Raw genomic sequence first — 26,664 nt, 5'->3', positions numbered from 1 at the left:
AAGACAAAAGTCTAAACTATAAAAAAAGAAGAAAATCCTACCTTAATAATCAAAAGTTGAACACGAATGCTCTTTGCAGTCCTGCTAACAACAGCCTAATCATTAACCACTACTTTCAAACCCCCAGGGTGAATAGGTCCACTGACAAGGGAGATGGTCAAGTACAGAATGGCAGAAAAGGGAAATTAACAAATGTAAATTACATTAACATTTACAAGCCTATACTACTCCTGTTTGGTTAGGAAAATGCTTTTATAACAATGGTAAGAAAATGAATTCAAACCCAACTGCCTTACTTGGCCACTTCTAAATAATTTCCAAAATTTATGGAATACATTTTTCTGTAAAACTCTTTTTTTCATATTTGTGTATATATTACACCAATAATTTAGCTGTGAATTATGGTAACTACTAGAACAGTATCTGAACTGCTTTAACCAAGAAATTTCCCTCAACAGACCACATTACAGTAACTATCATGTAATATTTCAACAGTTTCTACCTTTGTGATTCATGGCAAATGCTTAAAATGAGGTGGAACTCTGATTGGGAGGCATGATGAAACAGGTAAATTTTCTTTTCTGTTAGACACTGTTATGGGCTGAATTGGATCCATCCCCAAAAACATATGTTTAAGTCCTAACTCACAGAACCTCAGAATATGATCTTATCTGGAAATAGGGTCTTTGCAGATCTAGTCAAGTTAAGATGAGGTCATTAAAGTGGGTCCAACCCAGTATGACTGGCATGCTTATGTAAAGGGGAAATTTGGGCTCAGAGGTGGACATGCACAGAGGGAAGGTGGTGTGAAGACAAAGGGAGAAAACCTGAGGATCCAAGAGGCTAGGAAACAAATTGTCCCTCACAGCCCTTACAAGGAATCAGACCTGCCCTCACCTTGATTTTAGAGTTCTAGCCTCTAACACTGTGAGACATAAACATCTGTTGTTTAAGCCAACCAGTTTACGGTGCTTTGTTACAGTAGCCTCAGGAAACTAACACATGCACAGACTCTAAAAACTGGCTTGCTGTGTTTTGAAGCACCTGTGAACATATGAATTTAGCCAGCGTCTGCATCACATTGCAAGGCTGAAATCTTCTCTTTGAGAGAGAGGAAAACAGGCAGTTTCAAATCCTCTCGGCCCTAGATAAGTTAGACATGCTATCATAACTCCCCAGAAAGAAAAGAAAGACTTTGTAGGTAGAAAATATAAAAAATATCTGGAGCTGTGTTTGGAGGAAACCAGAGACAGAGGCCTGCCTAGCTGAAAACTAATGGGAAAAGAGATCAGAAAACATTTTCCTACAGAAACACAAAGTATCCAAATGGGAGAAAGAGGAAGATTTCAGACCACAAGGAAGAGAAACTTTTTTTTTTTCCTTGAAGATGGACATGTTTTTTAAAGAGGGGAAAAGCCACCAGCAATAATTAAAATACTTAACCACAGAAACAGATGTCTTTCTCAAAGCCATTTAAGTTTATTTTACTAGATTATTCTCATAAGCATATACTTAAAATTGATATGCACAAGCATCTACTCACAGATATTCAGTAGATTCTCACTGAATGGATAGCGCCTCTTACAGTCCAATCAACAAAGCATACAGCATCAACCACTGGCTCAAGACTCTCTACTGCTCCCTGGTGGCAACATGCACATATTGCAGAAGCAAAATAATACCTCAGGGGCTCTCATGAAAAATACCCGTGACTCAGTAACAAGAGTCATCCATGAGAAACAGATCATTCAGGAAAATAAGAACGTACAGTGAGAAACCCATTGGGAAGAAGAAAAAGTGCACTTTTCAAGAATGGTCCAATCGTGAAAATATAGCTTCTGAAAAAGTAGAAAAAAGAAGTTTTGTCTCATTGGTGCAGTGAGTTGCCAGATTTCAGAATCCGCACGATAACCACAAAAGACTCTAACATCCCATGGAAGACTTCATATTTCACTCTCTACGTCAGAATATAGTCGTTTTCAACAGTCCATTTATTAAAAGTCCATGAAATGAGGTCTAATCTAGGAACGGTATAAAAGAGGGTGCCTTTATATCTCAGTGCACCCATGGCTGAGCGAAATTAGCACTCAGGGGCAGAGCTGGTTTTCACATTCTCTCTCAGGTTGAAGCCAGGTCTTCCTTTTTTTTAATTCAGCTGCTCTTGGTTGATTGGAATGGAAAGAGATACAGTGAAATACATGGCTGACCATCATCAGGGACCTAACACACACTTTTAACCTCCCACTCAAAGGACAGCAACCCCTTGATGGCATCCTGGGCCAAGCAGAGATGAATGGAAGCAGAGTTCCTTTATCTTAGTAACAACACAGGCTGGGTAATACTACAGTGCTCTGAGGAAAAAAAAAAAAAAGTAACTAATGGAAAAGGATATTTCCTAGAAACCCACAATATTTGGACAAGCTTATAAGGCAGGGAAAACCATCAGAGTCATTCTTGTTTCATCAGAGTGTCTCTGATTTTGCCAATTTCTCTTCTACCGCACACATCACGTTCATGAAAGAAAATGGCCGTAGGCACAAAAATGAGTTCCTACTTATGCATGAGTCCGACAGCTGTGTGTAACACCCTCTTTGATAAATAATATATATATATATTCTTTAAAAGAAAACCTTTCCAGTCAAGGGAGATCAAAACCTTTCCAGAAATTGAAGTTAAAGCCTGGAATTGTTTATTAAATCTGAGGAAACTAGAACTCCGAGACAGGAAAATAGAAGGCAGTGGCAACATGCTGCTAAAATGCATTCTATTAAGAGGTGAATATATAATTGGGGCAAGAAGGTGTAAAGTAATTTTTAATCACACAGGTGATATATGACTGTATTTTTTTAAGAATTATTTTAAGTATTAAAATATTATAAGTAAAACTAAGATCACTCCCCCAGAGCACCAATTCCCTCTAAAATAGCCATTGTTTCCTCAGTGTTTTCAGTTAGGAATGTATCCTCTCAAATTTTAAAAAAATGTATACACACACATATTCATATACATACACGTGTGTGTACACATACACTTGTAGAAGTAAACAGTTTATGTGTATATGTGTTTTTATGCATGGGATCAATAAACAGTACATTTTCCATGCTAATACTTTCACCAAACAATATCTTAAAATTTTAACCTTTGTGGCTATTTCTCCCATCCCATCACTGTACTAATGTCTCCTACTTGGTCAGCTATCGCCAAATTGACTTGAGAAGAATACAGATCTTCTGAGTAGGAATGAGAAGAGAATTTTTAAGAAGGTTGTGTGTGTGTGTGTGTGTGTGTGTGTTTTATCACTTGAGCATCAAATGGGAAAACCCTAAGAGAAGCAAACCAAGCCCAGAATTTATGTGTAACAATGGATGAGACAGAACAGAAGGAAAGAGAGATGACCGTTGGCTTCCCCAAAAGCCTTTCACAAAGCTACTGTCAAAGAATTACACTGGGTTGACACTTCAAGGGTCTGACACAGAAGTCATTTCAGTGTCTAGGAATGACAAGTCATGTCCAGGAATGGCAACTTAAATGTCTACGAACGGCAACTGACACTTACACCTTCAGTGTCAGGAGCACATCAGGGCCTGGTGTGGACCCTGGCAAATGAGGACGTGTGCCCTAATGAAAAGGCTGCTGTTACCCAGCTGCAGCCAATTATCGCTATGGCAACATGCAAGCTAGTTGTCAGATCTTCCCATTTTTAAAAAGATGCAGGTAAAAATACTGGTATTTTAATATTATAATCTCTTGATTTTTTTCAAGGCTGACTATTTAAAACCCAAAGATTCAAAACAACAACTCCACCCAGACCGACCCTTGGCTGGTCACACCGTAGGCAAACAGGACGTCAGTTTGCAACTCTCATCTAATTCCAAAGGTATTTCTCTGCTGGCACAACCGATGTCTCAATGAAACACTCTTTGACAAATTAATGTGGAACACAGACAGTTCTTTTGAAGGCACTGGGTCTTTTCACAGGTAAAGAAATCCCTGGCAATTAGAGCTCTTTTCTTTCTTCCCTTTCCATCCTGAAGTTTCCAAAAAGGGATAGGACAAAACCATCCACTGAAATGCCCTTTTTTGCACGTCTTAGGTATTTATAGTTTTATCAGAAGAATTTCAGATTGTGTCACCTTGGAAATATATTGGCCACTACATTTCATATCCTCTGAGTGAAGGAAGATGTCCCCGATGTACCCAAGAGAGGAAACACAGAGTCGTGGTTACAAGGGAAGAATAATTCTTGTGAGGGGACCTCGTGACAGGTGTCCGGACAAGGGCTCATTATGAGACATTGCTGAGGAAACAGGAAAGGGGGTCAAGAAAGGGGGCCTCTGTCTTCTCTGCTCCCCTTTGCAAGGACAGCAATAGCACAGTCGTGGTTTAAGACACGGAGCATTTAACCACTGACCATTTTCACTGAAATCCATCTGGAGGTTTAAAACTGAACACAGCAACTAGAGGTTATATACATGCAAAAACAATCATTCCCCTATAAAAGTGAACCTTGTTTTTTAACTATTGGGGTTGGGGAACAGAAACTACTTTAGAGAGATGAACAGTTTTTAAGAACTGACTGTCAAGGTAAAAATATTAATGACACATGCCCTGTATAAAAACAGTCACTGGCTGCCTACTAAACAAACGTGTTCTTTTTAAAATTCAAGATGTGCGGGGCCCCAGATGCATGACGTTTATGAAGAGGCTCATCCTACCTTGAAGATGAAATCAGCCATCAGAGGTCCTGGAATCTTAAAGGCTTGCCTCTCGGAGCCCCTCTGAAATTCAACTGTTGTGTTTTCCACAACAAAGGCTCCAGGGCTGTTAAAGCTGTGCTCTCCTTTGCTTCCTTGAAGCGTTTTTGATTCAATGACTAAAATTTAAAAATAAAGTTTCAATGAGAGAATATCTTAAAAGCATTTTATTCCAAAAGATATTTTACTACAAGTAATAGCATCTGATATCAACACAATATCAATACATCCACTCAGTTTACAAACATTGATCCAAATTGGTAGAATAAATATATAAGCTTCTTAGTTATCTATAAAAAGAAGCAAACAGGAGTGCTAGGTCCAGTGAGGTCTACCCAACTCTTTGGAGTCATTTCTATAATAAGGGGAAGAAGAAAACATCTCTTTCTTTGTATTTTTTCATGATGTAGCTATTACTTAAAATAAAGCGATGTTACTCATTTTCTCACCCATTCAGATAGTAAGCCTAGACTTTTATTTAGACAAAACCACAATAAATTCTAAATTTGCTTAAAAATTTTTTTTTATTTTGAAGTAATTGTAAATTCACAGGAAGTTGCAAGAACAGTAAAGAGATCGTGTGTACCTTTCATCCAGTTTTACCAAATGGAATGGTTACATCTTACCCAACTATAATACAATATCAAAACCAAGAAATGGACATTGGTACAATGTGTGCAGAGAGTCCTATGCCATTTTGTCACACGTGACCACAACCAAAATACAGAACTATTCCATCACCACAAAGATCTCTCTCATGTGTCACCTCTTTATTCACATTAGCTTTTAAAGGAACAGTAGCGCTTTTAGATCTCTTACAGAACAATGCCGAAGGTTTAACCAAAATAACACTTCTACCTTATTTCAGTGATTTCTTTCTTTCCCTTCTCTTTTTTTTTTCTTTCATTTTGTAAATGTCACCATTCTTAGTGGACCTGGTCCACCTGCATTTCTGGCTCCAGATCTATTCCTAACTCACCGCCTTGGGTTTTCATTGCCTCATTTCTAAAACAAGGAGTCAGAGCAGACAATCTCCCAGGTCCTCCGCTCCTCAGAAACCTACACTTGACTCACTGGTATTCAACGGTTCTTTAACCATCTCGAACAAAGGACACAACAGAACCACAACTCCATTCCGTCTCAAACTTAAAAAGCTGATAAAAACACAACAAAATGATCCGGGTTTTATGAGGCTGCAATCCACATGTGCTGTGCTTCGGTGGTGTTCCTTTGCCGATTTCTCTCTGCCACCGGAGCAGCTGCAGGAATTCAAGCGCCCTGGGTAGATTGCATAACAGGCATTAGGAGACATCCCTGATTATCCCTGACAGGCAGGCTGGGAACTTTTCTGGGAAAATCCAAAGGCTGTACATGAGCTCCTTGATCTGCAGGAGTCATTAGCAGTCAAAAGAATCATGCTGGGTCCTCTCAGGCACACAAAACCCCTACCACTTTGGCCCTGATCTCCATGACCGCAGTAGATTTTTGGAAAGTGTGAGATTAAATTCACTTCCTAGTTCCAATAAAGATATAAAACAGAGTGTTAGAAAGTGAACTGTCAGTAAAAATGAGACGGGAAACTGGAGATGGTAGGAGATGGTAGGAGGGATGAATTAGCCCTCTAAAAGTACAGGAGGAAAAATCATGAGCATTTGGGTAATATCAAAACACAACATGAAGCTGGACAAAATCCATCCACGCAAAGAAGGCGGCATGCAAAACACTGCTTCTAGACCGAGATTTAGCCTGCAGTGACTTGATTCAATTCAAATAGAGTGCAATGGATTCGATGGCTGATTGCTTTACCACGGCGCTAACGTTCTGGATCAAAGCTCTCCAAGTTTCATCCGGCTGCAGAGCTATGGCAGCGGGCGTCAGAATCTGGAAGTGCCATCTGGGGGGAAGGGAAGACCAGTGTGACATCCATCTTTTAAACCTGTTAGTTTGGTTTTGATGTTTTGTTTTCTGACGTTGAGTCTATTCTATTACGTCAAAGGTGTCCAAGATCTTTAGTGGCAAGGATGTGAGGACACAGGAGCAAAACCAGTTTTCAAGTGCATGTGAAGTACCCAAACCACTCTTCTCCGATTCTCATAAAATATCTTTATATCAATTATTTCAAAAGGCTTCCCACTCTCTGGGTCCCAAACCCTGGCTGCCTACATAGGAGGTCAAAAGCAGGTGCTCTGACCTCAACTGTGTAACTTGAGTCAGAACTGGGTGGTCAATAAAGACAAGGGAAGTGATTTGATGAAGCCAACTTTTTACGGTTTATGGATGCAAACGATTCTGATAGTTTGGATTAACAAAGCCCCTGTGATGAATTCACAGTGAAGTGGAGGTCAGTGTTGCTCTTCAAAAGCTGTCATTTTTATCGGTGGTAAACTTGCTTCTCCTTAGTGCCTGTGTCTCTTAAATTGGCAGAAAAGGAGTTTTTGAAAATCAACAATTCAGACGATGTGTTGACTTATGGATACGTTTTTTAAGTTTTTTAAGTTTTTATTAGTGTCTAGCACCCCATGTGTGTACTGCAGCCCTGTGTCGTGATGTGCAATTCACAGCTCATGAGAGCCGCACACACAGCCCTTCAATTCTCAGAGCTTCCACAGACCCTCTGCGGTTTCTATAGCAAGACAGACAGTGCTGAGTGGAGACCCCAGGAAATCTATAAGCAGCCCCACAAAGAAACATATTGGAAATCCCCTCATCTTTGTTGCTTAATCTGAAAAATGAAGTTAGTGTTGTTGTGAGAATAAATAAAATCACATACAAAAAAAAAACAGGATCAGAAATCAAGACCCTCTTAAATCCCCAAACCTTTACAACTCAAGTCTACCATGGTACCTTTAAATATTTTGATCCACACTTGTTATTTTTAAAAGAAATGACTAGAAAAATGATGAACGCTGCTAACTGCTTCTAGTTGAAGGGCTTGCCCTGACAAGCATCCGTCCAGGCTTCTTTCGAAAGAGACAGGGTCATGCTAATCATCCCAAGAGGTCTCCTTAAGTTCTAAGAAGTACTGTTAGGTAAACATGTAATGAGCATTTAGCACAGCTGACTTGGTTATAAATACATCAAACTTATGCTTCGAGCTGTATGTTACAGTGTATGCATACTTCATTCAGTATTCATTTCCTCTGATTAGTCATTATGTTCAGGGCTACATCTCTACATATGGTCGTCGGACCGCACTTAGGGGACCAAAAAAATCCCAATTCTTACCATTGATAATGGAGGTTTTCAGTTTATGGCATCTTGGCTTCTTGAGTTTAGTGCTAGTCAAAACACATTTAATGCTGAAGTTTTGCTACAATAAAATCTCTTTTGCAGGAACCCTCTTATTGTTTCCATTTTTGAAATTTTAGGGAAATCTGGAGCTGTGTGCTTGATATAATGCTGAAGCCAAGCTTGCAAAAGGACTAGAAATTCAGTATTTAAACACCTCTAGGCGATATGCAAGAGGGACATTCTGTAATTAAATTCCATTCCACAGCAAAGAGACTAACAGTACGCTACTGGGTGTTCTCAGTTCTTAACGAAGCAGCCTTTTGGAGGGTGCATATACAGATCTTAAAAAGAACGATTTATTACTGCAAAGTGAGCTTAATTTCAGGAGTATTATCTTTGAATAAAAAATTAAGAAAACACTTGTATACATCAAGAAAATAAAGCCGCTTCTATACTTAGGTGTTCAGAAATGGTAACTAAATCCTTTGTAAATGAAGCCAGTTCATTCTATTCACTGGCAGAGAAGGGTAACTTTCAGAAACACTTCTAGAGCCAGTTTTGAGATTGTTCAGAAGGAGATATAATCCAAGCAACAGATCTGTCACCTTTGGAGAAATGGGAATATATTTGAGCTCTGTTCCTGGAACCATGCCGGTCTTGAGTATAAAGTTATGTTTAATATGCCAGAACACATCTGTATGTAAATGAATATTCTACCTCAAAGTATTCATCTTTACCTAACCTGTTTACTGTGTACTTATTCTGTTTTTAGAGCTTATAAAACTCTTTTTAGAGCTGAATGTTAAAGAACTGTCTGTAGTATCACGAGAAAATCAGGCCCAGTCACTGCAATTTTAAAAATTTTTTTAAAACATCTTTTGGATATGCCATAAAATTCACCCATTTAAAATGTAGTTTCATGGCTTCAGCATATTCACAGAATTGGGAAACCATCATCACAATCTAAGTTTAGAACATTTCTGCCACCCCCCCCAAAGAAACTCCATATCCGTTAACAACCCCAGACCTGCCACCAACCCAACTCACCCCAGCCCTAGGCAACCACCAATCTACTTTCTGTCTCCTTAGATCTGCTTTACTCTGGACACTTTATATAAAGACAATCATAAAATATGTGGCCTTTTGTGACTGGCTTCTTTCGCTTAGCATAATGTTTTCAAGGATCATGTCTATTGTAGCATGTGTCAGTACTTCATTCTTTGTTAGAGCCAAATACGATTCCACACACACCCATTTTATTTATTCATCAGTTAATGGACATCTGGGCTGTTTTTACGTTATGGCTATTATGAACTATGCTGCTATGAATGTTCAGCACTTCACAGTTTTGAATCCAGGATGCTATTTTACAATGTGATCACTCACAATGATTCACAAAATTGGGATCTACATGATTTTCACCTGTTCTCAAACATCAAGTCTGCATTTACAAGGATGAAGATCTACTCTCATCAAGAGCTGTGGGCCTTAAGCCATTTTTAAAAGAAGCCTAAGAAATGTTTCGATGCTTCATTGTAGAGAAAGCCTTGAGTGAACTGACCATTATGTGGCTATAAACACTTCAATATTTTAGTTAAATACATCAGTCACATTCTTTTAGTCATAATTCATATAATAAAGTAAGGGTTGAAAAAGACTTTCCAATAATTGTTCACCTCATTGTCCTAAAGATATTCTCTTGCTTCCCTAATTTAGGTCATAATTTACTAAAGAACTTCTTTCTTTTTCCAAGATGTTAATCTATACCCTTGGTGACCTTAAACATTTTGATATAAACTTTTCTCAAAGGACATTTCTGGTTAGACTGTCGGTACTACAGCCACAATATACAAACACATATAACACACATGGACAAACACATTTAAAAGCTACCAAAAATGCTTGTGTCCCTGAGAAATTTTTACAATTTGAAAATCTAAGATGGTGGCTCAGAAAAAAAAAATGGCAAACTATGTCACCTTTTAATCCGGTAGACCTTGATTTGTGTGGCTTTAAAACAGTTACAAATAGTGTTTCGTACATTTTACAGAAAGACAGAGCTGAACACAGTAAGCTTCTTCAAGGCCAGGGGCTCAGTCTTGACAAAAACTCATTTTCCTGGGAAAAAGATGAAGAAAGCCCTGCCTATGGCTACAGGAAACCTTGGGAGAGAAGCAGACAAACTTTGGTATTTCTAGTTCCTTCGGGTCCTAAGAGCCCAGAAAAGCTAAGACAGAAAGATGCCATGTGACTTTGGCCAAAGAAACAATACAATTTCAATCCTCTATTGTTTCAGACCCTTAGTATTCTGGGAAACCAGTGTTTACTTTCAGTGCCCCCTAGACCTGAGGTTGTGATATGCTGGCAACGGAGCATGTACTTGTCAGCTATATTCACTGATACAGCTCTGTGTTTTAAATTTCGTTTTGCTATTTTTTATCCCAAACTGCTAAGATCTCCAGAAGACTCGAGACTCCTAGTTTACTCTCCACACAAAAAATAGTTTATTTCACATATAACTTGATTTCCTCTCCCATGAGGAGATTAATTTCCCACTAGGGCATGAGAACTAAAAAATTCAGGGTCATAGATCATTCCCTAGTGATATAGACTATTTCAGACTGGTAGAAGTTCATCTACCTACCTGTTAACACAAAGAAATATATTAATGTTTTTGGCTAAATAAATTTTCAGGAAAGAAAAACATGTTAAGATTAAATTCTACTTACAGAGATGTGCAGGTCCTTTCACTGTAATTCTCACACTTCGACTTCCCAAAGGAACAGCAATTACATTTTCTTCCCCTAAGAAAGAACACAAGACAAATGTAATGAAACTTGTGCACTAAAGGGCCATCCAAATAAGCAACTCAAAACTGGGAGCATCTGTCAAGTGTTCTTAACTAAATTTCATTTCCATCTTCAGTCAAGAAATCTGTGGAAAGCAGCTACTGTGTATAAGGAATATTAATACTCATCACATAATTTCATTTAAATACATTTTTAAAAAACATTCAAGAAAAGTTTAAATAAATGCACTGGTCTAACTGAGTGAGTCCACAAACTAGGGCCCTCAGGTCATACCCATTCATCTGAGGCTGCTTTTGCCCTACAAAGGCAGAGGTGAGTATTTGCAACAAAGACAATATGGCTCACAAAGCCTAATATATTTACTATCTGGTCCTGCACCAAAAAATTTCCATAATGCCTGGCCTAGATAATTACCTAGTGGAAATCCTGGTCCCTGTCGACTTTTCCTCATGCCGTTACACATTTTGAAATTAATTTTCATTGGCACATAATAATCTAAGGGCATATGAAATTCTATCCCCCAGTCCCCTATTTGATCATTAAGTGTATTATTAAATGACATTAGTACATTATCAACAATATGAATTACTTCAGCAGATGTTGTGTTTTGTTTGTTTAACTTACAGAGAACCATTTGTTTTGAGAGCCTCTGGGGTGAAACTGTTGGATCAAAGGATGTCACTATGTTTGTTGACTTGTGCATAAGTTTTATTAAATAAAAATACCTATTTATTACTGAAAATTAGAAAATGCATGAAAGCATACCAGACAAAATGAAACTATTTCCAGAGATCATCACTTCTAACACTTTGAGAAATATCCTTTCTGGATTTTCTGTTTGTTTTTAACATACATACATTAAAAAAAAGCGCAATGAACACTACTTAAATATCCACCATTTGGGGAGGGGTTAAATAAACAATAGTATATCCATACTAAGGAATAGGCTACAACTGATAAAAGTAATGATAAGAAGCCACATTTTTTTAACATCTTTATTGGAGTATAATTGCTTTACAATGTGTGTTAGTTTCTGCTTTATAACACAGTGAATCAGCTGTACATATACATATATCCCCATATCTCCTCCCTCTTGCATCTCGCTCCCATCCTCCCTATCCCACCCCCTAGGTGGTCGCAAAGCACCGAGCTGATCTCCCTGTGCTATGCGGCTGCTTCCCACTAGCTAGCTATTTTACATTTGGTAGTGTGTATATGTCCATGCCACCCTCTCACTTCATCCCAGCTTACCCTTCCCCCTCCCCATGCCCTCAAGTCTCTACATCTGCGTCTTTATTCCTGTCTTGCCCCTAGGTTCTTCAGAACCATTTTTTTTTTTTAGATTCCATATATATGTGTTAGCATACAGTATTTTTCTCTTTCTGACTTACTTCACTCTGTATGACAGACTCTAGGTCCATCCACCTCACTACATATAACTCAATTTTGTTTCTTTTTATGGCTGAGTAATATTCCATTATATATATGTGCCACACCTTCTTTATCCATTCATCTGTCGATGGACACTTAGGTTGTTTCCATGTCCTGGCCATTGTAAACAGAGCTGCAGTGAACATTGTGGTGCATGACTCTTTTTGAATTATGGTTTCTCAGGGTGTATGCCCAGTAGTGAGATTTCTAGGTCATGTGGTAATTCTATTTTTAGTTTTTTAAGGAACGTCCATACTGTTCTCCATAGTGGCTGTATCAATTTACATTCCTACCAACAGTGCACAAGGGTTCCCTTTTCTCCACACCAGCTCCAGCATTTATTGTTTGTAGATTTTTTTGATGATGGCCATTCTGACTGGTGGAAGCCACATTACTTGATGTGGAAAGACTGCCAACATATATATTGATTAATGAAAAAAGAAAGTTAAAAAACAATTATATGGACAATGATTTCTTGAATATGACTTCAAAAGTATAGGCAACAAATGAAAAAAATAAATAAATTGGACTACATCAGAATTAAACTTTTGCATATCAAAGGGTACTATCAATACAGTGAAAAGGCAGCACATGGAATGGGAGAAAATATTTGTAAATCACATATCAGATATGTTCTGGTTAATATCCAGAACATATAAAGAATTCCTACAGGGCTTCCCTGGTGGCGCAGTGGTTGAGAGTCTGCCTGCCGATGCAGGGGCCACGGGTTCGTGCCCCGGTCTGGGAAGATCCCACATGTTGCGGAGCGGCTGGGCCTGTGAGTCATGGCCGCTGAGCCTGCGCGTCTGGAGCCCATGCTGCGCAACGGGAGAGGCCACAACAGTGAGAGGCCCGCGTACTGCAAAAAAAAAAAAAAAAAAAAAATTCCTACAACTCAAAAACAATGACAACAAAAAGGAACCCGATTTAAAAATGGGCAAAGGACTTGAATCGACTTCTTTTTCCAAAGAGGATAAACAAATGCCAATAAGCACATAAAAACATGCTCAACATCACTAATCATTAGGGAAATGCAAATCAAAACCACAAGGAGATACCACTTCACACTCATTAGGCTAGCCACTATTTAAAAAATAAGATAAAATAATAAGTGTTGGTCAGGATGTGAAGAAATTGGAACCCTTGTGAACAGCTGACGGAAATACAAAATAATGGTTCAACCACGGTGGAAAACAGTTCCTCAAAATATTAAATATAAAAGTACTATATGATTCAGCAATTCCACTTCTGGGTATACCCAAAAGAACTGAAAGCAGGGAGTCAGATATTTGTACACCCATATTCATAGCAGCTTTACCCACAACAGCCAAAGGTGGAAGCAACCCAAGTGTCCATCCACAGATGAGTGGAAATCTATCATGCGGTAAATATACACAAGGGAATATTATTCAGCCTTAAAAAGTAAGGCAATTCTGACACATGCTATGTAACGTAGATGAACCACAAAGACATTATGCTAAGTGAAATAAGTCAGTCGCAAAAGGATAAATACTGTATGATTCCACTTATACGAGGTATGTCAAGTTCATAGAGACAGAAAGTAGAATGGATTTTGCCAGGGGATGGGGTAAGACAGATTATCACAACCTATCTCCAGAACTTTTTTCATTTTGCAAAACTGAAGGCCTGAGCCCACTGAACGATAAGTCTCGGAGGTGGCGGCAGCTGAGACAACAGCGGTGGCGGCAGCGACGGCGGCTCTGGAGGCCGCAGTCCCGGCCCTGGCTTCGGCCCCAGCCCCACCGTGGTGACGCTCGCTGAGCTGCAGGTGCTCCGGGCCGCCCTCCTGGCCACGGCCTCGGGCTGCTCCGTCAGCATCGATGCGCATGCCGAGGAGTGCTTCTTCCAGCGGGTCACCTCGGGCACCAAGATGGGCCTCATCTTCGAGGTGGCTGAGGGCGGCTTCCTGGACGTTGACGTGGAGATTACAGGGCCTGATAATAAAGGAATTTATACAGGAGACCGGGAGTCCAGTGGGAAATACACATTTGCTGCTCACATGGAGGGAACATATAAGTTTTGTTTTAGCAGTAGGATGTCCACCATGACTCCAAAGATAGTGATGTTCACCACTGATATTGGGGAGGCCCCCAGACAACAAGACATGGAAAGAGAAGCTCACCAGAACAAGCCAGAAGAAATGATTAACGAGCTTGCAGTGGCGATGACAGCTGTAAAGCATGAACAGGAATACACGGAAGTTCGGGAGAGAGTACACAGAGCAGTCAATGACAGCACAAACGGCAGAGTGGTCCTTTGGCCCTTCTTGGAAGCTCTTGTTCTAATTGCCATGACACTGGGACAGATTTACTATCTGAAGAGATTTTTTGAAGTCCGGAGGGTTGTTTAAAAAGCCTTTTGCTGATGATCCCAAACTCATAATTCACTATTTACCAAACGTCTTGGTCATAATAATGTCATTAGTTTCTATGTTTTTATTTTCTAAACTGTACATTCACAGCTTCTGTTTCTTTGTGATTAACAGATATTGGGGGAAAACACTTTTTTAGGAAAGTTATAGTGAAATTTGACATGTGATTGGCATGATTTCATATTTGAATTCTTCCTCCATTATACAGGTCCTTCCAGAACTCAAACACTGTAAATGGAATATAGGTGCATAGTCCTTGTGATATCTTCTTTCCTTTTGTTTTCATCATAAAATGCAGCTTGTTCAGGATAGTACTTTACTGATAGCACTTTACTAAAATGACTGCATTCTTGGGATCCCTTATCCTGCAGTTCAAGTCATTAAAGATTCACTTTGTTCAGTCCTTATGAGAAACAACAATCTGAACCTTGACATTTTCTGTCCAGCCTAATGGCACATCTCTGTGACTTAGAGGATGCTACCTGGTTGGTACTTTTATACTTTGTCTATCTTGCTTTTGCTTTAAAGATAAGACTTAAACCAACAACCTTTTTCCCCTTTAAAGTTTTACTTTGAACCTCAGAACTCAATCGCCTCCACTTAAAATTGTTGATACAAGCAGCTAATAACCATTTTTTGGTTTCTGCCTAACCTTGTAAGAAGTGTCTATTAAAGCCAATTCTCTGGGCGTTGCAGTGAATGGTGGTTCTTTTTCTTTCTACGCTGGCTCATCCACTTCCTCTACTCTTGGCACGGAGGAGGTATGCATTCACATAATTGGAAAAATCTGGATTTCTGATGCCAAAGGGTTAAAAGCCTCTTGGATTTCTTTGCAGTGATATACAGCCACTATTTTATTTTTGATCACTGGCATTTTGGCCACTGTTCAATTAGTGCACTGAACATTACTGTCAGTACTAGGGTGTCTGTTTCTGTTTTTCTTGGGTCTTTCTTTTTTGGCACATGTGAATTTTGTTTTGTATAAAACGAAATGACTTTCTCTTGGCCTCTGATGATGGGTTTAAAATTAAAGGAGCATCTAGTTTTGGTGTGGGGATGATCCAGGATTATGTTGTGACTGATGTATATTAGCTACTTGTACATTATTTTTGGATCTTTGCAAGGGGAAAACTACAAGTAACGAGTTTTATACAATTAATTTAAATTTGTTACAGGTTTTCATGCTCAGGATAAACAATTTTTCAACCTTGGGTGAAAATACTTGCAACAGTTTAAGGTGACTGTGTTTTACCTTAGGACAACTGTTGCATGCCAATTTGTGTGCATGTGTGTGTGAAAACACTTCAAAATTGAGTTAAAAGATGTAAATTTAAAATTGGTTGTGTATCTAATCTGCCCAGGTCCAGTAAATAAACAATACTTAAAAAAAGAAAAAGTCTCCATTCTCTTTCACCAAACCATTGACAGCTGTTACCTCTGAGAAAAGAAAAGAGTTCTAGGAGTACGTGAAGGGAAACATAGTTCTACACGTTTTGAGTTTTCTATAATGAAAATGTACTGATAAGTTACTTTTTAAATACCATTTTAAAAAGCTAGAAACACTATTTACAAAAGAAAAAGAGAGAAAAGAAAATAAAGAACCAGGGCCCAAATGTTTTGCTGGATGAGTTTGCAAACCCTTAAAGCAAACAAGTAAGCTGCAGATACAGGAAGAATGAAAGTTTCCCAGTAGTGATACACAGCTAAAATAACTCAGATACCCAAATCAGACACAGAGATCACACAAATCAGTATGTGAACTAAATCTTAATTATGACTGTGGATGTAAAAATAATAAAATAACTCAAGTAAATTCCAGAACTCTATCATAAGAATGATACATCATGACTAAATAGAGCATATTATAAAAATGAATGATTGAGTCAACATTAGGAAAATTATTAATATAACTGATTATATGAACAGATCAAATGAGTTAAACATTAAGATCATTTTAATGAATATAAAAAGGTAGCTAACACTAATAAGAACCTGCTACATAAAAAATAAATAAAATTCTAAAATTAAAAAAAAAAGGTAGCTAACAAAATTCAGCATGCATTACAATGATTCCTTTCAAAGCCAGAGATAGAAAAAAACACCCTCAATTTAATAAAGAATCAGAAGCCATGAGCAGATTTAATGGTGAAACATTAGAATTATTTCCACCATAGTCAGGAACAAAACAAAGATTATCATCATCATTTTTTCCCCCACATTCTTATCCTTGTCAATGCAATTAGAAAATAAATAACTTAGAGGAATATATATTGGAAATAAAAAAATTTAAAAACCTTATTTGTAAATGACATAACTACTTTAAAATTCAAGAAGAAAAAAACTACTGGAGACCGATATCTCTAATGAATATGTTATAGATGCAACAAGTCTCAATAAAATACTGGCAAACCAAATTCAGCAGCACTTTAAAATGACCATACACCATGATCAAGTGGGCTTTACTCCTGGGGTGCAAGGAAGGTTCGACATATACAAATCAACAAATATGATACATCACATTAACAGAATGAAAGAAAAAATCATATTATCATCTCAATAGACACAGAGAAAGCATTTGACAAAATTCAATCATGATTAAAAACTCTTAACAAATTAGGCATAGAAGGAACATATCTCAAAATAACAAAGGGCATATATATTTGTTATATATGACAAACCCACAGCTAACATCATACTCAATGTGTTTTTTATGGTTTTTTTGTATTTTCCAAATTTTATACAATAAACAATGCACTGATATTTTTCTATAATGTTATTTTTTTAATTATTCAGGAAATTTTCCAGTGGCTTCAGATTTTAAGATGGCATCTACAATAACAGAGGGTGACAAGGATCTCCAAGTAGAGTCAGAATGACTACAATTCTTAGTAAGCTGAGGCTGACCAAAATGCTAAGGACAGTAACCAAACACATGTACTTCACTGTGTCATTATTTAAGGTAGAAGAGTCAATAATATTATGTTGATGAATAACACAGAGTACAGATAACTTTTTATTTGCTTCTGACTTCTGTCAAGAAATACCTCTATTTAAAAATGATAAAAATAAAGAAACCATAAAATAAACTTTAAATAGGCCCGTAGATGTGAAGTCTTCATTTTTCTCTCTTCTGTACTTTCAAAGTTCTCTGTAATGAAAAGGGCCTGGAAGCAATGATTCCCCAGGAATAATAAGTATTGCCTATATCTTGGGCTCTAAATACAATTCCCCACTGAAAAGAACCAAGGCTCCATGAAAATACAGGCAATTCTAGGTCTGGAGAAGGAAAAAAATTCAAAGAGAGCCTAAAACACCTTGTTGTTTTAGAATGCAAGGCAGTGTTTAAAATCCAACGGAATTATGTCAAAAGGAGTCACCTTGAACTGCTCCCATTGGCCACATTTTGGACTATATGAGGCCCCAAATGAATACTGTCTATATTATAAAACACTGAATAAATAAAAATCCCTGAATACAGAGTGAGAAATGAAAAAAATGACTGGTGAGCTTCTTTACAGAAGAATGTCTGCAAGTAAATGTAGAGGTAATGATAGAATTAGAAAAATACCACTTGCAACCAAACCCCAGTGTAAGTACTATTTCAAGCCAGGAGCAACAATAGATGCTAAACCTATCATGTGAGAAATGGTTGCAAAACAGAATATTTAACACTTTAAGATAACACCCTGCAGGTTTCTTACAAGGAAACATGGATCTACATAACAGAGTGATCTGTATGTCCCCACCTTAGACAAGTGATCAAACATAGCATTACTAATATTGGGAAGGCTGACATCACACAGATGTTCAATCCAGTTCTAATCAGGCCCTGGACCTCACAGCTCAGTTTATAGGAAATACTTGAGGGAGATCAACAAATTAAATGGCAATCAGACAAACACAGGATATGGGAAATGCTATAAGACAACTGGGATGAACGCTTTAAAAAGTCAATATTATGAAAAAATAAATGGTCTAAATAAAAGAGACATCTATGTAACAAAAATTGTTTTGAAAATAATAAATTAGGGAGAGTTCCGGGAAGATGGCGGAAGAGTAAGACGCGGAGATCACCTTCCTCTCCACAGATACACCAGAAATACATCTACGCGTGGAACAACTCCTACGGAGCACCTACTGAACGCTGGCAGAAGACCTCAGACCTCCCAAAAGGCAAGGAACCCCCCACGTACCTGGTTAGGGCAAAAGAAAAAACTAAACAGAGACAAAAGAATAGGGACGGGTCCTGCACCAGCGGGAGAGAGCTGTGAAGGAGGAAAAGTGTCCACACACTAGGAGCCCCTTCGCAGGTGGAGACTTCGGGAGGCGGAGTGGGGGAGCTTGGGAGCCGCGGAGGAGAGCACAGCAACAGGGGTGCGGAGGGCAAAGCGGAGAGATTCCAGCGCAGAGGATCGGGCCGACCGGCACTCACCAGCTGAGAGGCTTGTCTGCTCGCCCGCCGGGGCGGGCGGGACTGGGAGCTGAGGCTCCGGCTTTTGTCGGAGCGCCGGGAGAGGACTGAGGTTGGCGGCGTGAACACAGCCTGCAGGGCGTTGGTGCGCCGCGGCTGGCCGGGAGAGAGTCTGGGGAGGGGTCTGGACCTGCCGAAGAGGCAAGAGACTTTTACGTCCCTCTTTGTTTCCTGGTGCACGAGGAGAGGGGATTGGGAACGCTGCTTGGGAGAGCTCCGGAGACGGGCGCGAGCCGCGGCTAAGAGTGCGGAGCCCAGAGACGGACATGGGACGCTAAGGCCGCTGCTGCCGCCGCCAGGAGGCCTGTGTGCAAGCGCAGGTCACTAGCCACACGCCCTTCCGGGGAGCCTGTGCAGCCCGCCGCTGCCGGGGTCCCGAGATCCGGGGACGGGTCCCCCGGGAGAGCGCACGGCGCGCCTCAGGCTGCAGCGTCACGCCGGCCTCTGCCGCTGCAGGCCCGCCCTGCACTCCGTGACCCTCCCTACCCCCCCGGCCTGGGTGAGCCAGAGCCTCCGAATCAGCGGCTCCTTTAACCCCGTCCTGTCTGAGCAAAGAACAGACGCCCTCCGGCGACCTACACGCACAGGCGGGGCCAAATCCAAAGCTGAGCCCCTGGGAGCTGTGAGAACAAAGAAGAGAAAGGGAAATCTCTCCCAGCAGCCTCAGAAGCAGCGGATTAAAGCTCCACAATCAACTTGATATACCCTGCATCTGTGGAATACCTGAATAGACAACGAATCATCCCAAATTAAGGAGCCCTGTGGATGAAAGGCTCTTGGTGCTGCAGCCAGGACTCAGTGCTGTGCCTCTGAGGTGGGAGAGCCAACTTCAGGACACTGGTCCACAAGAGGCCTCCCAGCTGCACATAATATCAAACAGCAAAAATCTCCGAGAGATCTCCATCTCAACGCCAGCACCCAGCTTCACTCAACGACCAGCAAGCTACAGTGCTGGACATCCTATGCCAAACAACTAGCAAGACAGGAACACAACCCCACCCATTAGCAGAGAGGCTGCCCAAAATCATAATAAGTCTACAGACACCCCAAAACACACCACCAGACGTGGACCTGCCCACCAGAAAGACAAGATCCAGCCTCATACACCAGAACACAGGCACTAGTACCCTCCACCAGGAAGCCTACACAACCCACTGAACCAACCTTAGCCACTGGGGACAGACTCAAAAATCAACAGGAACTACGAACCTTCAGCCTGCAAAAAAAAAAAAAGGAGACCCCAAACACAGTAAGATAAGCAAAATGAAAAGACAGAAAAACACACAGCAGATGAAGGAGCAAGATAAAAACCCACCAGACCTAACAAATGAAGAGGAAATAGGCAGTCTACCTGAAAAAGAATTCAGAATAATGATAGTAAGGTTGATCCAAAATCTTGGAGATAGAATGGACAATAGAATGGACAAATTGCAAGAATCAGTTAACAAGGACCTAGAAGAACTAAAGATGAAACAAGCAACGATGAACAACACAATAAATGAAATTAAAAGTACTCTAGATGGGATCAATAGCAGAATAACTGAGGCAGAAGAACGGATAAGTGACCTGGAAGATAAAATAGTGGAAATAACTACTGCAGAGCAGAATAAAGAAAAAAGAATGAAAAGAACTGAGGACAGTCTCAGAGACCTCTGGGACAACATTAAACGCACCAACATTCGAATTATAGCGGTTCCAGAAGAAGAAGAGAAAAAGAAAGGGACTGAGAAAATATTTGAAGAGATTATAGTTGAAAACTTCCCTAATATGGGAAAGGAAATAGTTAATCAAGTCCAGGAAGCACAGAGAGTCCCATACAGGAGAAATACGCCAAGACACATATTAATCAAACTGTCAAAAATTAAATACAAAGAAAACATATTAAAAGCAGCAAGGGAAAAACAACAAATAACACACAAGGGAATCCCCATAAGGTTAACAGCTGATCTTTCAGCAGAAACTCTGCAAGCCAGAAGGGAGTGGCAGGACATATTGAAAGTGTTGAAGGAGAAAAACCTGCAACCAAGATTACTCTACCCAGCAAGGATCTCATTCAGATTTGATGGAGAAATTAAAACCTTTACAGACAAGCAAAAGCTGAGAGAGTTCAGCACCACCAAACCAGCTCTACAACAACTGCTAAAGGAACTTCTCTAGGCAAGAAACACAAAAGAAGGAAAGGACCTACAATAACAAACCCAAAACAATGAAGAAAATGGGAATAGGAACACACATATCGATACTTACCTTAAATGTAAATGGACTAAATGCTCCCACCAAAAGACACAGATTGGCTGAATGGATACAAAAACAAGACCCATATATTTGCTGTCTACAAGAGACCCACTTCAGACCTAGAGACACATACAGACTGAAAGTAAGGGGATGGAAAAAGGTATTTCATGCAAGTGGAAACCAAAAGAAAGCTGGAGTAGCAATTCTCATATCAGACAAAATAGACTTTAAAACAAAGACTATTAGAAGAGACAAAGAAGGACACTACATAATGATCAAGGGATCAATCCAAGAGGAAGATATAACAATTGTAAATATTTATGCACCCAACATAGGTGCACCTCAATACATAAGGCAAATACTGACAACCATAAAAGGGGAAATCGACAGTAACACATTCATAGTAGGGGACTTTAACACCCCACTTTCACCAATGGACAGATCATCCAAAATGAAAATAAATAAGGAAACACAAGCTTTAAATGATACATTAAACGAGATGGAGTTAATTGATATTTATAGGACATTCCATCCAAAAACAACAGAATACACATTTTTCTCAAGTGCTCATGGAACATTCTCCAGGATAGATCATATCTTGGGTCACAAATCAAGCCTTGGTAAATTTAAGAAAATTGAAATTGTATCAAGTATCTTTTCTGACCACAACGCCATGAGACTAGATATCAATTACAGGAAAAGATCTGTAAAAAATACAAACACATGGAGGCTAAACAATACACTACTTAATAATGAAGATATCACTGAAGAAATCAAAGAGGAAATCAAAAAATACCTAGAAACAAATGACAATGGAGACACAACGACCCAAAACCTGTGGGATGCAGCAAAAGCAGTTCTAAGGGGGAAGTTTATAGCAATACAAGCCCACCTTAAGAAGCAGGAAGCATCTCGAATAAACAACCTAACCTTGCACCTCAAGCAATTAGAGAAAGAAGAACAAAAAAACCCCAAAGCTAGCAGAAGGAAAGAAATCATAAAAATCAGATCAGAAATAAATGAAAAAGAAATGAAGGAAACAATAGCAAAGATCAATAAAACTAAAAGCTGGTTCTTTGAGAAGATAAACAAAATAGATAAACCACTAACCAGACTCATCAAGAAAAAAAGGGAGAAGACCCAAATCAATAGAATTAGAAATGAAAAAGGAGAGGTAACAACTGACACTGCAGAAATAAAAGAGATCATGAGAGATTACTACAAGCAACTCTATGCCAATAAAATGGACAATCTAGAAGAAATGGACAAATTCTTAGAGAGGCACAACCTGCCAAGACTGAATCAGGAAGAAATAGAAAATATGAACAGACCAATCACAAGCACTGAAATTGAAACTGTGATTAAAAATCTTCCAACAAAGAAAAGCCCAGGACCAGATGGCTTCACAGGCGAATTCTATCAAACATTTAGAGAAGAGCTAACACCTATCCTTCTCAAACTCTTCCAAAATATAGCAGAGGGAGGAACACTCCCAAACTCATTCTACGAGGCCACCATCACCTTGATACCAAAACCAGACAAGGATGTCACAAAGAAAGAAAACTACAGGCCAATATCACTGATGAACATAGATGCAAAAATCCTCAACAAAATACTAGCAAACAGAATCCAACAGCACATTAAAAAGATCATACACCATGATCAAGTGGGGTTTATTCCAGGAATGCAAGGATTCTTCAATATACGCAAATCTATCAATGTGATAAACCATATTAACAAACTGAAGGAGAAAAACCATATGATCATCTCAATAGATGCAGAGAAAGCTTTTGACAAAATTCAACACCCATTTATGATAAAAACCCTGCAGAAAGTAGGCATAGAGGGAACTTTCCTCAACATAATAAAGGCCATATATGACAAGCCCACAGCAAACATCATCCTCAATGGTGAAAAACAAAGCATTTCCACTAAGATCAGGAACAAGACAAGGTTGCCCACTCTCACCACTCTTATTCAACATAGTTTTGGAAGTTTTAGCCACAGCAATCAGAGAAGAAAAGGAAATAAAAGGAATCCAAATCGGAAAAGAAGAAGTAAAGCTGTCACTGTTTGCAGATGACATGATCCTATACATAGAGAACCCTAAAGATGCTACCAGAAAACTACTAGAGCTAATCAATGAATTTGGTAAAGTGGCAGGATACAAAATTAATGCACAGAAATCTCTGGCATTCCTATATACTAATGATGAAAAATCTGAAAGTGAAATCAAGAAAACACTCCCATTTACCATTGCAACAAAAAGAATAAAATATCTAGGAATAAACCTACCTAAGGAGACAAAAGATCTGTATGCAGAAAATTATAAGACACTGATGAAAGAAATTAAAGATGATACAAATAGATGGAGAGATATACCATGTTCTTGGATTGGAAGAATCAACATTGTGAAAATGACTATACTACCCAAAACAATCTATAGATTCAATGCAATCCCTATCAAACTACCACTGGCATTTTTCACAGAACTAGAACAAAAAATTTTGCAATTTGTATGGAAACACAAAAGACCCCGAATAGCCAAAGCAATCTTGAGAACGAAAGAAGGAACTGGAGGAATCAGGCTCCCAGACTTCAGACTATACTACAAAGCTACAGTTATCAAGACGGTATGGTACTGGCACAAAAACAGAAAGATAGATCAATGGAACAGGATAGAAAGCCCAGAGATAAACCCACGCACATATGGTCACCTTATCTTTGACAAAGGAGGCAGAAATGTACAGTGGAGAAAGGACAGCCTATTCAATAAGTGGTGCTGGGAAAACTGGACAGCTACATGTAAAAGTATGAAATTAGATCACTCCCTAACACCGTACACAAAAATAAGCTCAAAATGGATTAAAGACCTAAATGTAAGGCCAGAAACTATCAAACTCTTAAAGGAAAACATAGGCAGAACACTCTATGACATAAATCACAGCAAGGTCCTTTTTGACCCACCTCCTAGAGAAATGGAAATAAAAACAAGAGTAAACAAATGGGACCTAATGAAACTTCAAAGCTTTTGCGCAGCAGAGGAAACCATAAAGAAGACCAAAAGACAACCCTCAGAATGGGAGAAAATATTTGCAAATGAAGCAACTGACAAAGGATTGATCTCCAAAATTTATAAGCAGCTCATGCAGCTTAATAACAAAAAAACAAACAACCCAATCCAAAAATGGGCAGAAGACCTAAACAGACATTTCTCCAAAGAAGATATACAGAGTGCCAACAAACACATGAAAGAATGCTCAACATCACTAATCATGAGAGAAATGCAAATCAAAACTACAATGAGATATCATCTCACACCAGTCAGAATGGCCATCATCAAAAAATCTAGAAACAATAAATGCTGGAGAGGGTGTGGAGAAAAGGGAACCCTCTTACACTGTTGGTGGGAATGTAAATTGATACAGCCACTGTGGAGAACAGTATGGAGGTTCCTTAAAAAGCTACAAATAGAACTACCATATGACCCAGCAATCCCACTACTGGGCATATACCCTGAGAAAACCATAATTCAAAAAGAGTCATGTACCAAAATGTTCATTGCAGCTCTATTTACAATAGCCCAGAGATGGAAACAACCTAAGTGTCCATCATCGGATGAATGGATAAAGAAGATGTGGCACATATATACAATGGAATATTACTCAGCCATAAAAAGAGACGAAATTGAGCTATTTGTAATGAGGTGGATAGACCTAGAGTCTGTCATACAGAGTGAAGTAAGTCAGAAAGAGAGAGACAAATACCGTATGCTAACACATATATATGGAATTCAAAAAAAAAATGTCATGAAAAACCTAGGGGTGAAACAGGAATAAAGACACAGACTTACTAGAGAATGGACTTGAGGCTATGGGGAGGGGGAAGGGTAAACGGTGACAAAGCGATAAAGAGGCATGGACATATATACACTACCAAACGTAAGGTAGATAGCTAGTGGGAAGCAGCCGCATAGCACAGGGAGATCAGCTCGGTGCTTTGTGACCGCCTGGAGGGGTGGGATAGGGAGGGTGGGAGGGAGGGAGACGCAAGCGGGAAGAGATATGGGAATATATGTATATATATAACTGATTCATTTTGTTGTGAAGCTGAAACTAACATACCATTGTAAAGCAATTATACTCCAATAAAGATGTTAAAAAAAAAATAAAATAAAGAGAAGACAGGTAACACACTAAAAAATGGGCATCAGACTTGAACTGACAATTTACAATAGACAATTTCTAAATGGCCAGTAACCATATGACAAGGGGCTCAATCTTATCAGTAATTAGGAAATGCTAATTAAAACTGCAAGAATTCTCCATTTCATACCCTGTTAAGTTTTTCCACAAAATGAAGCTTAAAAGGAAAGTTAGGTTGTTACTGAAAATTAAATATCTTCCACGATTTAGTTTGGGGATTCATAAAAAAAAAAAAAAAGAAAAAGAAAAACCCCAAAACAGGGACTTGGAGGGGAAAAGCTTTATATCTTGTTATCAGTTCATTGAGTCATTTAGCCTCTGCCTGACTCTGTAAAAGTGACAGTGTTACTAACAGCTTGAGCCCAATTTGATTTATTGGTGAAATTAAATTCTATACTTCTAAAAAAAAAATAAAATAAATAAATAAATAAATAAATTAGAAAGCTTTCTTGAGCTGAAGAAATCCTGTTTGGGTAGATTAACTGGGCTAAGCGCTCTCTCAGAAAATCTTTGTGAACTAGGCGATAGTGTCTTTGAGAAGCATTTATCCTGTGTAAGTGTGTGCATGTGTGTGTGTATGTGAGTGTGTGTGTGTTCCAACTACCATCCATTGACAATTACACACTTAAGTGAAACCTCTTAGACTAGAACCCCTGGCACTTTATTTTAGCCAGATGGTTCAAACTCGGGGGAAATGTGTGTAAGGAGCAATGAACCCCCAGTCGCCTACAGTACTAACTTGTGGGGAAGTGCACATTGCAGGGCAGCTGGGCAAGGCTAAGTTGGAGCAACCTATAAGAGTCCCCACGTAAGGCTTTAATGTCATTAGGACATCCCTGGTGGTCCAGTGGTTAAGACTCTGCGCTTCCAATGCAGGGGGAGCGGGTTCAGTCCCTGGTTGGGAAACTAACATCCCACATGCTGCGGTGTAGCCAAAAAAAAAAAAAAAGAAGTAGGGAAAGGATTCAACGTCCTTAGATTATGGAAAAGTAATCTATGCTGTACCGTTTTAAATGCATTCTCCTCCTAAACTGCAATTCCCTTCTGTTTCTGTAACTCTCCTACAGAACAGTTTGATACATCTGACGTCCCTGTGGTACTTTTACAGGGCAGTGTCTCCCAGGATCACCTGGAG

At 39.2% G+C, this 26,664-nt stretch overlaps 2 protein-coding genes across 2 annotated transcripts in view; one reads left to right on the top strand and one right to left on the bottom strand.

Moving 5' to 3' along the window:
• ADAMTSL3 (ADAMTS like 3) overlaps positions 1-26,664 on the bottom strand; it is a gene marked incomplete at both ends in the record, with an annotated part of 539,369 nt that overhangs the window by 171,047 nt on the left and 341,658 nt on the right. Inside the window, 2 exon segments of the mRNA XM_082852534.1 lie at positions 4,716-4,873; positions 10,715-10,789. Of these exon segments, the coding sequence (XP_082708660.1) occupies positions 4,716-4,873; positions 10,715-10,789 (233 nt within the window).
• On the top strand, positions 14,111-14,770 carry LOC309970369 (transmembrane emp24 domain-containing protein 2-like). Its single transcript, XM_082852712.1, has one exon. The coding sequence runs from the start codon at positions 14,118-14,120 to the stop codon at positions 14,595-14,597; it is 480 nt and encodes a 159-aa protein (XP_082708838.1). The 5' UTR covers positions 14,111-14,117; the 3' UTR covers positions 14,598-14,770.

This window comes from Leucopleurus acutus (assembly GCF_964270905.1).
Source record: "Leucopleurus acutus genome assembly, chromosome: 1".
Taxonomy (NCBI): domain Eukaryota; kingdom Metazoa; phylum Chordata; class Mammalia; order Artiodactyla; family Delphinidae; genus Leucopleurus; species Leucopleurus acutus.
The sequence above is the reverse complement of the archived record's forward strand: the minus strand, read 5'-3'. Positions and strand labels throughout refer to the sequence as shown.

Excerpts from the sequence above, each read along its gene's own strand:
- LOC309970369 (XM_082852712.1), top strand. The coding sequence starts at position 14,118 with ATGGGCCTCATCTTCGAGGTGGCTGAGGGCGGCTTCCTGGACGTTGAC.